The 12,887-nt window shown below is 41.9% G+C and overlaps 1 protein-coding gene across 1 annotated transcript in view; it reads left to right on the top strand.

Moving 5' to 3' along the window:
• The window catches only part of LOC310963483 (calponin-3-like), a 32,744-nt gene extending 21,156 nt beyond the window's left edge, over positions 1-11,588 (top strand). Inside the window, exons 2-7 of the mRNA XM_083936336.1 lie at positions 5,979-6,100; positions 6,977-7,043; positions 7,236-7,373; positions 7,490-7,606; positions 9,007-9,153; positions 10,610-11,588. Coding sequence (XP_083792462.1) covers positions 5,979-6,100; positions 6,977-7,043; positions 7,236-7,373; positions 7,490-7,606; positions 9,007-9,153; positions 10,610-10,936 — 918 coding nt within the window. The 3' untranslated portion in view covers positions 10,937-11,588. The remainder of the gene's footprint in view (positions 1-5,978; positions 6,101-6,976; positions 7,044-7,235; positions 7,374-7,489; positions 7,607-9,006; positions 9,154-10,609) is intronic.
• The last annotated feature ends 1,299 nt before the right edge of the window (positions 11,589-12,887 follow it).

Raw genomic sequence — 12,887 nt, 5'->3', positions numbered from 1 at the left:
CCGTCAGACGGAGTGACAACTAATATAAAAGTCTCATTAAATATATTAAACTACTCATTAAGGGTTGAACACCGATAAATGTAATAGTTTAATTAGTTGAAGGATTTAAAAGTTATTTTCTTAGTAGAGGCTGGCTCATGCATCTTTGTGTAATATTAAAGTGTGTGTGTGTTTGTGAAACAAAGAGGAGAGGTGTAGGGCTTGGACCCCTGCAGAGATGGTGCGAACATTTAAGTCACACAGAAGCCAGCAAAGTTACAGTTCTGCTTAGCCGTTCATAAAGTCTTATAACATGTAGTAATGCCCACTTGGTGATTAGTTACCAGTCCATGAGATGGGAAAGATATGTTGCGTTACTTGATGCCAGTGGCTGGTCCTTGTGAAGGAAGCTGGTTGAAGAAAGGTTCTTGTCCTTGTTGTTGGCTCTTAGAAAAAAGAGGAATCAGATTGCTCTTTGTTCTGCTCAGTTGAGTTGGTAACCGGTTGGTTAACCTGGCTGGTGATCCTACACCATACAGGCCATGTTCAGGGCCTAGGGACAGCTGGCAGCTGGTCCCTGGATCCAGCAGGAGAGCGTCGAGTTGAGTGAGGAGATTCGAAGAAAGAGAATGAGCAGGATGTGTCCCACAGTTTTATAGACTTGATGGTGATGTCATCACCAGAGGTCAGGTCAGCCAATGGACTGACAGTTTGGGGTTCCTTGGACAAAGGCTACCAGGCTTTTGGGCCTAGTCTTTCCCTTTGTTTGATCTGGCCTAGGCCTTCTCATAATCAAACTGAATGTTCACATTAATCCAGAAATGAACAATCATCTTTGGGATGCCGATTGCACCTACATCTGTCTCTGAAAACATGGCTTTTGTTTGTGGCTGGAGCTTTGTCAAAGTTGATGCTAAATCTTGGACTGTGACACACTTAGGCCCTCTGTCTTTGGTGAGTTCGATAAGCTGCTTGGCCCAAGCATTTTGAGTTGGAGTTCCAAGTACCGAGCCAGTGCCACTGAACGTGCCGACGTTTCATTAACACAACGCCGTGTAGGACATCTGAAACTGGATGTTGGCTCGTCTAATCCAATCACACTGGGCTGGGTTGTGGGTGCTGGGGCTGGGCCTGTCGGTGCAGCTGCAGGCAGAGGTCTCCTCACTACGGCTGCTCTCTGTTGTTGTGGTTGCGGTACTAGTGTTCTTCCACACTGGGGGGGGTTTACCAAAAAAATCTGAAATGTGTTTCTGTGCCATATTTCCTCCTCGTTCTGTCATTAGACTGTAAATTTAACAATCTGCTGCTGCCATAGATGTTTGCTGATGGAACGAGCGGGAAACCTCTTTACTCTGCGACCACGAGCCTGCCTGACGCTGACAACAGAACTTCTGTGAACCTGTGTTGATTAGGCCTCAAAATAACTAGATTAAAATCCAAAATACACTTAATAGCCTACGTGTGTCAAAATCATTTCCCAAAATATCCATATGGAATTTATAAATTGTGCAAAATATTTTAAATATATTTTAATCAATTTCCAATCAAGATTCCAGTGCGTCAGCAGACAGTTTCAGCCATTCAGGAACCCAAATCCTCCAGTCTTAAATGAGATTATAAACTGAAGCAGCTAGTTGTCTGCTCTTTGTACAAAAGAAAAGTGAAACCAGAAATTTTTGCACATAGCACTCGAGCTTAGGACTGCTTGATTTATTATATATATATAGATATATTTTTTTTACAAGAATTAAGATCATGATTCTCAGGGAAGGCCTTTATTTGATTTTATATTTAACTTTTGTAATTATTTTGTGCCATTGGGAGCTTGTTGGTGTTGCACAGAAACAAGTTTCTGATTTTTTCCTGTTATTATGTAGCCTACACTACAAAATATTATGACATATTTACATAAAACACCTATCTCTGTAAAATCTGACATTCAGGGTCTACTCACACTTACCATTTGTACTGTGCCCAAGCACGATTCACGGCTAAAGTCTAGTTTGTTTGACGAGTGTCAGTAAAACTGTTCCGGCTGTGGCTCAGAGAGGTGGGCTTTAGTAAAATACGATTGCACATGTACTAGCACGAGCACTGACGGCTGTCCTGAGACTATTTATATATGACTGTTCCCCGCAATGGACCTCTAAAAAGAAGCAGCGAAGGGTTCACGGTGGTCTGATGCGGAGGTGGAGTGTTTACTGCAGATTTAGTCAGATGACATTTTAAAAAACAGTCAGACGATACTAAATCTCAGAGGGTTGATGACGTATAGACAAGAAGCATTCGAGGGGGGGGATCACAACGTATACAGTGACGTGATCTTCAGAACAGCTCTAATCAATTCAGACACGGTTTGGCAATGCTATGTATATAAACTAGTTGTGTTCAAGCATAACCCGATCCTTGTTGTTGTTATTTAAGCAGTAGCTCACGACAGACTCCACTTCGTGTCAGGCCGGACAACACTCCATAGCCGTGATATGATCTCAACACATAAAATGGCTACTATGGCACTATTGAGTGATGGACAGATTCCAATTTAAGTCAAGTTAATTTATATAGCAGAATTCAACAGCAAGGCAATTCAAAGTGCTTCACACGGAACATTTAAATACATTTGAAAGAAACACACACACTTACATATAAATCACATATATAATGATATTCAAATAGAATAAATAAAAAATCAGGAGAAGTTAAAATATAGTACATGCAGTTAAAATTATTAAATGAAAGGAGGCGACAGAACAGTTTTCTGGAAGTTTGTTCCACATATGTGGAACATAAAAACTGAACGCTGTCTCTCCATGTTTAGTCCTGACTCTAGGGACACAGAGCAGACCTGTCCCATGTTTAGTTTTGACTCTGGGGACACAGAGCAGACCTGTCCCATGTTTAGTCCTGACTCTGGGGACAAAGAGCAGACCTGTCCCATGTTTAGTCCTGACTCTGGGGACAAAGAGCAGACCTGTCCCATGTTTAGTTTTGACTCTGGGGACACAGAGCAGACCTGTCCCATGTTTAGTCCTGACTCTGGGGACAAAGAGCCGACCTGTCCCATATTTAGTTTTGACTCTGGGGACACAGAGCAGACCTGTCCCATGTTTAGTCCTGACTCTGGGATCACAGAGCAGATCTGTCCCATGTTTAGTCCTGACTCTGGGATCACAGAGCAGACCTGTCCCATGTTTAGTCCTGACTCTGGGATCACAGAGCAGACCTGTCCCATGTTTAGTCCTGACTCTGGGATCACAGAGCAGACCTGTCCCATGTTAAGTCCTGACTCTGGGGACACAGAGCAGACCTGTCCCATGTTTAGTCCTGACTCTGGGGACACAGAGCAGACCTGTCCCATGTTTAGTCCTGACTCTGGGGACACAGAGCAGACCTGTCCCATGTTTAGTCCTGACTCTGTCAGAGCAGACCTGTCCCAGAGGATCTGAGAGGTCTGGATGGTTCGCAGCTGGGCAGAAGATCAGAAATGTATTTTGGTCCTAAACCATTCAGTGCTTTGTTAACCAACAGAAGTGTTTTGAAATCAATTATTTGGCAGACAGAAAGCCAGTGTAAAGATCTGAGGGCTGAAGTGATATGAACAACTTTTTTGGTCTTAGTCTAAGTCCCACCCAGTTTTCCAGACGGTCTAGTAATACGTTGTGATCGATTGTGTCAAATGCAGCACTGTGATCCAATAATACTAAGAGTGAGATTTTGCCATTGTCCGTGTTTAAGTGGATATCATTGAAGACCTTAACAAGAGCCGTCTCAGTGCTGTGGTGTGGTCTGAAACCTGACTGGAGGACATCAAGACAGCTGTTCATTAACATGAAGTTGTTCAGCTGCTTAAAAACAGCTTTTTCATTTAACTGAGGATTGGGAGGTTTGATATTGGTCTATATTTGTTCATTAGTGAAGTGTCTAAATTGTTTTTTTAAGAGAGGCTTGATAACAGCAGTTTTCAGGGCCTGTTGGAAGACACCTGAAAGAAGAGACGTGTTTACAATCTGTAGAAGATCTGAGGCCATGCAGTTTGATACATCTTTGAAAAGGCCTGTGGGGAGAATATCGAGGCAGCAGGAGGAGGATATCAAATGTTGTCTAATTTCCTCCAAGGTCTTATAGTTAATCACATGAAATTGTGCCATGGTATTTGAGTTAGTGTTAGGTGGACACACGGACGGCACATGTCCTGCACCTGATGTGGAGGCACTACATTTTGTCATTGAAAAAGGAGGCAAATGCATTGCAGGCCCTGGTGGAAAGCAGTTCAGGGGCTACTGACACATGAGGGTTTGTGAACCTGGAGATTTGTTTTCCTCCACCTGTGTTCAGCTTTCCGACACTCTCTTTTTTCTATTCTTACCAACGTGGAATTCCTCCATGGAGACTTTTTCTGCCAGAGACCTTTTACCTTAGTGGGTGCAATGGCATCAATAATATTTGTAACTTTCACATCAACATGAAAGGGTTGTTGTGGAGGAGAAAGCCTGAATAAATGTGAGGTGTTTTCTGTAATATTAAGTTTTGTGATGGCTGTTTTTTTTGAACATCACTTTGAGATAACACTCTCAAAGAAAACACAGGAATGATCAGAAAGAGCAACATCAATCACAGCAACCTTAGAAATGCTAACACGCTTGGACATGACTATGTCCAGAGTGTGACCTCAGTTGTGTGTGGGCTCGGTTACATGCTGAATAATCCATGGTTATCAATGACACAATGAAGTTCTTTAGTCCCCTTGTCATGGAGTTTGTCAACATGAATGTTAAAATCACCAACAATGACTACACAGTCAAAATTAATACAGATCATAGGCAGCAGTTCAGAAAATTATTCAAAAAAGGATGCACAATATTTGGGTGGCCTGTAGACATTTAGAAACATAACTCGGGAGGAAGAATTCACCTTCATAGCCACATATTCAAAGGAGGCAAAGTTTTCAAAAGATAACTGCTTGCATTGGAGGGAATCATTAAACAGGACAGCCACTCCTCCTACTTTCTTATGAACTCTGGCTTCACTTTTAAACTGAAGTTGGGAGGAGCTGATTCAATAAGAACAGCACCACTCTTATCCTGATTTAACCATGTTATATAGTGTTTGCCTGTTGCTTTCAATGTTTGCAGGATGGTAAAGTTGAGTTTTAGTGCTTTAAACTTTTGAAATTTTAAGACCTACAGAAGACCTGCAGTATGTGCACTACCAGCGCTGAGATATCCGGATGATCTTGAGTGCATGTTGGGATTGCGTCAGTGATGACCTGTACTGTAGCACCTGGGAAGCAAAGAGTTTTTGCTTGAGGAAAAGAAACGTGGCAGCCTTTGGATGACTTGACCACCAGAACAGAGGGAGCACAAGGTCTTAGAGGGTCATGCCAGGCTTGAGCCAGTGACAGAGCACTGTCAAGCTTTGTATATGCTCAATGCACATCAAAGCAGTTGCTGATAAAAGGAACAAAAGTTGTATGGTCAAAAACAGTTGCATTTTTGTCAGAATTTTCAATTAAGGAAGCAGCAATTTCTAATATAGATAGGCAAGGAAGACCATTCGTTGTGCTGGAAAGATCTACTAATATCTACTACTGTGCTGGCCCATAAAAACATAGATTATAAAAAGTAATGAGCATTCGTTCAGACCAAGTCACGGATAAACGGTACCAGCTGGGTTTCTCATGAAAAATGGAACAGCAGTACATAAAGACATTGGTTTACTATGTTTTTATTTTTCCCTTTAAAGGATCTCTTGGAGTTGAAGAACTCAAAATGATGACCTCTCATTGTCACACGAGCTGCTGACAGTGGCCTAGTGCCACTTATCAGTTCTAACTGAGCTTCCCTTGCAGTCTTAGAGTAATCACCACTGATTTTATAGATATATACAGTGTGTGTATGTGTGTGTATATGTATATATATATATATATATATATATATATATATATATATATATATATATATATATAGTATAAATGGAATGCATGATGTATTATTTTTCAGATTGCTCAGAAATATGACCAACAAAAGGAAGAGGAGCTCCGCTTCTGGATTGAGGAGGCAACAGGAATGTCTATTGGGGAGAACTTCCAGAAAGGCCTGAAGGATGGAGTCATCCTCTGCGAGTAAGTTCACAACCGGTCGAACAACTGTGATGGCAGAAAATATACTAAAATATATGGTACATGACTGATAGATTTATAAGGCTGCAAGTTTATTTATATAGCACAATTCAGCAAGGTAATTCAAAGTGCTTTACAAAAAAGATTAAAAGCATTGGAAAGAAACACGTACAATTATATTTAAATAAAGATAAAACAGATGAAAAATGACATTCAAGTAAAAAGAATCACAAGATCATCAAAGCAAGAGAAGAAACTTTGAAAAAAGAAGTTTTCAGTTGTCAGTAATTATTTTGTATAATTTTTGAGACAGATAATAGCATTAGAGTGCAGTGAAAGCAGTAAATAAATTGTTTTATTTACTGGAAAGCAGGCGCAAACAGAACCGTCTTCAGTCTTGATTTAAAAGAGCTGAGAGTTTTCTTCAGTTTTCTGGAAGTTTGTGCCAGATTTACGGAGCATAAAAACTGAATGCTGCCTCTCTGTGTTGAGTCCTGACTCCGGGGACACAGAACAGACCTGTCCCATGTTTAGTTCTGACTCTGGGGTCACAGAGCAGACTTGTACCATGACTTCTTAGGGAGACCTGTAAAGACACAGTTACAGTAGTCGAGCCTGCTGAAGATAAATGCATGGACAAGTTTTTCTACGCCCTGCTGACACATAAGTCCTTTAATCCTTGATATATTCTTTAGGTGATAGTAGGCTGACTTTGTGACTGTTTTAATGTGGCTGTTGAAGTTCAGGTCTGAGTCCATGACTACACCTAAGTTTCTGTCTTGATTTGTGGTTTTTTGGCATTACTGTTAGAAGCTGGGTGCTCACCTTTCAATTATACAGATGTATAGATTGCACATGTTGTGTTTGTCTTCCTCTCAGACTAATTAATAAGATGCAGCCTGGATCAGTAAAGAAAATCAACCTTTCAAAGCTGAACTGGCACAAGGTAAGACCTGTTACCAACTGGAAACAGCCCAGTCCCAGAAGTGGACTCATTTTTTAAGCTTTCACTGCTTCTCACATACAGCTTGATTTGTGCTGTTGTTGCTTCCTCCTGGCTTTGTTGGACTCCCTGACCCATCCCCCTCTCATTTTTTTTTTTTCATTTCTTTTTTTTTTTTTCCATTGCTCTCTGCAGCTGGAAAACCTTGGGAATTTCATCAAAGCTATACTGGCCTATGGCCTAAAGCCCAATGATATCTTTGAGGCCAATGACCTGTTTGAAAATGGGAACATGACTCAAGTCCAGACCACACTGCTCGCACTGGTCAGCATGGTGAGTAAACACACAGTACAGAAGGTCCTTGTTTACTAAGGAACACGGTTTCTGTTGTTATAGGAAACAAATCTAATGTCACATCAGTCCTTTGACCAGTATGTCTTCTCTTTTAGGCAAAGACCAGAGGTCTGGACACAAAGATTGATATTGGGGTTAAATATGCAGACAAACAAGCTCGACATTTTGACGATGAGAAGATCAAGGCCGGTCAGTGTGTCATTGGACTGCAGGTAACTTTGACTGGAACACATGAAACATATCTTTACACTGAGGTCACTGTGAGCCTTTTTCTACTGACTGGGAACAGGCTCTGTTCCAGTTCGCGCACCAGAGTTTGAAACGGCTGAAGCATTTCGATCAGAAATAACTGGGTTCAGAACCTGGAAAGTTTGTGCTGAACTGGAACCTGAAAATAGCTGGGTTTTTTTTTTAGACCGGACCGGTTCAACCGTGACATCAGTGGGTGTGCCAATCAAAAGAGCGAGCAACGCAGCCTTCTTCTCCAGGGGTGTGACCAATAAATGACATGAAAATGTGAAAGGAGATGTGTTCTGAGTGGATGAGAGAGAGCCATCAGAGCAGAGGAGAAATAAAGTTTATCAAGATATGTGTGAAGATACCTAGTGAATGTACAGCAGCTACAGTTTTAAGTATTAAGACAAAAAAGACCTGTGGGGGAGTCCTGTGTGTTGTTTCTGCTGCCGAGTGCTGTGACGGAGGTTAGCTCCGGACACTACGGCCAGAGGACAAAATAAAAGTGTCTCCTGCTGTGATTCCTGACCAGGAACAGCTAACACTGCGCTAGTGTAAGCTATTTTATTGAGTTTCATCTTAATGAAATGCTCTTAATGAATCTAAGTTCCCTCTGGTAAACTGTTAACTACGTAGTGTGTGTCTCAAGCTTTTATTTTGAAAGGTAAGAACAGAAGAAGTGAAACTGTCATGTCAAAGAGCTAGAAGCTTGTAGCTGTGCATTGGTCCTCAGAACCCACTGGAGTGGTGGAAGTCCAACAGGCACAGGGACAAAAAATTGAGCGTTGTGTCTGTGGCAGCAGCTACTGATACCGGCCTTCTCTGTGCCAAAGGAGCGCCTGTTCTCCACAGCAGGACTGATCATTAACACAATGGAAACAATGTTTTGAAGTTGTGGTCGTGAAGAAATCAGTCCTCAAAGGGGAGCTGTGACTGTTTTGATTGAGAATGAGCATTAGGTGCTGGGTAGGCTGGATTGCTGTACATCATTATTCCTGCAGGATGATGCGTTAACTTCTAAAAATAGATTTGGAAAAACAAGTACTTGATTGGCCCTCGAGGAACTGATGCGATCCCTCGATCATGGAGTTAAATACTCATGCCCATCCCTGCCATTAAAAGCCAGACTATGGTCAGCCAAGAAGCTCTTTAAAGTAGGATGAACGACCAGTCTATTCAATGACAGAAACAAGGATACAATACTGCCTTTTCAAATAAGACAGTTTCAATAATCATCATTTCAAATGTCAATGCTTTGAATTTAAATATTTTTGAAAGGGGATAGTCTCTGGAAATGTAGCATCTGTTCATTTTAGGGTTATTTTAAACAAATTGAATTTTACTTGGTGATATCTTATCTCTGACCATTTGTCCTCAGATGGGGACAAACAAGTGCGCGAGTCAGGCTGGAATGACTGCCTACGGAACAAGAAGACATCTGTATGATCCAAAGACTCAGACTGACAAACCCTATGACCAGACCACCATCAGCCTGCAAATGGGAACCAACAAAGGAGCCAGCCAGGTTCAAACACAGTTCTCCCTTTAAAGTGTAATTCCAGCGCAAAATCATCCCATCGTCTTTTTCAGCACTTACATATTTCAAATAAGCCATCAAGAGAGTTTTTTCGTGTATAAACTATTAACAGAGAAATCCTGGAGAGTCGCTTACAGCCAGACGTGGCTAACACTAATTAGCTCGAGGCAGTACGGTGAAGGCATTAAAACGTCTTTTTTAACCACTAATACTGCTCAGAATAACACCAAACCTCTGCAGCAGCATGAGAAGAGTCCCTACACAGAAAACAAAGCACCAACAGCGTAGTTAGTGAACCCAGAGTTTATTAAGAGTGTTTTAAAGACTTACCTACTGGCCCCTGTACCAGCTCCTCTCATAGTAAAGTCCATTTAAGAGGATTAAAGTCAATCCAAAAGGAAGGAGCCCATTGGTGCTTTGTTAGTATTAGTGGTTAGAAAAGACGTTTGAATGCCTTCACCGTACTGCCCCAAGCTAATCACTGTTAGCCACGTCCGGCTGTTGGCGACTCTACAGGATTTCTCTGTTGATAGTTGGAACAGGAAAAAACTGTCTCGATGGCTTTTTTGAATTACGTAAGTGCCTTTTCGGCATGGGCCATGGGATGACTTTACGCCGGAACAAGAGTTTAAGAAACATGTTGCAGTGATGATTTATGATTTTAAACTGACCGTTTTAATTTTTCAAACAGGACCCTTTTCAATTTCCCCATGTAAATTGGTCCAGTATTGCGCTGCAGTCTGGCTGATGTGAACTGAGCTGCAATGTAATCAGGGCCACAGCGACTGTCAATGTAAGCCTTCTGACAGGGCAGAGCTTATTTTAAGTGTCCGACTGGTTAATGGAAAGATAGAGAAGATGCCATTAACCTGCCATGCTTTAGTTTGTAGCTACTGAAGCAGGTCTGAACACAGTAACTTTAGCTAATAGCATTAACCTACCTCCTCCTGTGTCTCCTACCTCCAGCAAGTGTCTCTACTCTTGGAACAGGATTTTTCTTCAGGAAAATGTGCTTCGGTAGAAGGCGTATAGCCTTCCTATTCAAGTCCCCACCACAGCGACTTCCTGGTCGATCCAATAAGGAAGTGCCAAAATGTCAGTTCTTCGAGCGTCCACTAGGGGCAGGTTTCATAATAGAGCAGTTTCTCATTGACCCCCGTGTTAAACAGGCCTTTTTCACAGCATTATTAAACCTGTTTAAGGCCTGGGACAAAAAACTAGGGCTGCCCCCGACTAAGGATTTTCTTGGTCGACCAGTGGTTCTCATTTGAGTGATTAGTAGACTAATTGACGCCCAAGCTTTAGATCCTTAATAAATGAATCATCAGCATGCCTAGTGGAAACTTTCTTGTCAAATCACAACAGAACTTTCTATACAAGGGAAGTATATGTGTACTGCCTTCATCATGTGGTCAAGTTGCTGCTGCCCTGTGGTTTCCTGCAGGCGGGCATGTCAGCCCCCGGTACCCGCAGGGACATCTATGACCAGAAGGTGGTGCAGCAGCCACTGGACAACTCTACTATCTCCCTCCAGATGGGCACCAACAAGGTGGCGTCTCAGAGGGGTATGAGTGTGTATGGTCTCGGTCGACAGGTCTACGACCCCAAGTACTGCGCCCCCCCAATCGAGCCGGTGATCCACGCCAACGGCAGCCAGGGAACTGGCACCAATGGATCTGAGATCAGCGACAGTGACTATCAGGCTGAGTACCATGGAGGGTACCATGATGACTACAGCTCCCATTACAATGATCAAAGCATTGACTATTAGTGGAGACCTCCACATCCAGATCAGCATTGACTAGTGTCTTTTTCTTCTCTTCAAGCACACAATTAAATGTTGCCTTGAATGCTTTCCTTCTTCACCTAGACTCTTTGATCTGAGCAGCACAGGTTATAAGAAGCTGTAGAAGCATAGAATGAGATAGAGTGATGAAAATGTTTAAGAGCATTATTTGTTAATACCCACTTTTTAAAAGATGTCTTAATGATGGGACACTGATGTAGTGATATCTTGTCAGGTGAAGCTGCTGCATTCTAGTGTTTATGTTCCTGGATTGAAACTGGGCTGATGATCTACGTGAAAGGAGCTCAACAAGATGCCGATCTCCCCTCTGACTTCTGTCTGTATGCAGCCACACATTGTTATATTCCTTTTTTTTAACTACATTTAATCACTAGATAGTGTTTTTTCTTTTAATGATGAGGACATTGTGACTGTTCAGTGGCAGATGACCAAATCTAAGCTGACTCTATTTTACAAACAGACTTCCTTGTTCCATTACATGGCCTATATTTTCATATTATTGCCCCTGTATTCTAAAACTGTATTTATTGCAATGTCTCTCATTGTAAAACAGTCCACTGTTATATGGGTCATAAAGATTTGTAATGATGTTATAAATAAAGCCTTAAATTCTTCAGTTCTGTAAGCGTGTGCGCACTATTGTTAAAACATCATCACATGTCCAGCTCTACTGGAAGAAGGTGCTATATAAATTGTAACAATTTCAACAACATATAAGAACCTCATTCCCTATGGATTGGGAAGATTGAAGCTCGGAGACAGAAGTAGGGCGGGGCGATATGACAATATATGGTATATCGACAAAACAATATAAACGTATGTAGTTTATATTGTTGTACGTGTTGGGTCATTGATGATTCTGTGTGCCTGTTTTATAACTATTCCATCATAGATGGCTTGAAGAGATGGCTGACCTTTGTGTCCTTTGATTCTTATTGCAGTTCTCACTAGGCTCACAATTTTGTTTTTTCATTTCACACTTATGAAACCAGGCTGCCATTCGGTATCTAAAAATAATGAACAAAAAAAAGAAATGTATGTGTATGAACAGAGAAACCAGTAGAGTCGCTAACAGACGGACGTGGCTAACACTGATTAGCTTGGGGCTGTACAGTGGAGGCATTAGAACCGCTTTTTTTAACCACTGATACTGCTCAAAATAACACCAAACCTCAATTCAATTTTATTTACAGTGCCAAATCATAACAAAAGTTATCTCAGGACACTTTACAGACTAGGTATAGACCACACTCTATGACTAATTTATGATTTACATAGAGCCAACAATTCCCCCGTAGAGTACGGTGGCAACGAAAACCTTCCCTATTACAGGCAGGAACGTCAGACAGACCCAGCTCTATGGAGGACGGACATCTGTCTGCACCGGTTGGGGAAGAAGAAAAGGAGAGAGAAAAGACAGACTGATGGACAGACAAGAGAACATTAAAAAAAAAAAAGTATAAATAAACTGCATATGTGCAAATGTAGGAAAGGGCTGAATATGTGTAAAAAAAGAGGGCGACACGGAGGTGTGGTGGTTAGCACTGTCGCCTCACAGCGAGTGGGTTCCTGGTTTGAATCCCGGCTGGGGCCCTTCTGTGTGGAGTTTGCATGTTCTCCCTGTGTCTGCGTGGGTTTTCTCCGGGTTCTCCGGTTTTCTCCCACAGTCCAAAGACATGCAGGTGTTAGGTTCATTGATGACTCTAAATTGCCTGTAGGTGTGAATGGTTGTCTGTCTCTGTTCGTCTCTATGTGCCCTGCGATAGACTGGCGTCCTGTCCAGGATGTACCCGCTTCACGGCCGATGTCAGCTAGGATCGGCAGATAGACATCTATCTCAGAGAAGGAGACAGGACTTATTTAGATGCCCAGTATATATTTACATGCCACAACGTGAGTGACAGTGAGTGATCGA

The sequence above is a fragment of the Echiichthys vipera genome (genome assembly GCF_963691815.1).
Source record: "Echiichthys vipera genome assembly, chromosome: 21".
In the NCBI taxonomy this organism is placed as follows: domain Eukaryota; kingdom Metazoa; phylum Chordata; class Actinopteri; order Perciformes; family Trachinidae; genus Echiichthys; species Echiichthys vipera.
Note: the sequence above shows the minus strand (reverse complement) of the source record. Positions and strands in the feature narration are given on the sequence as shown.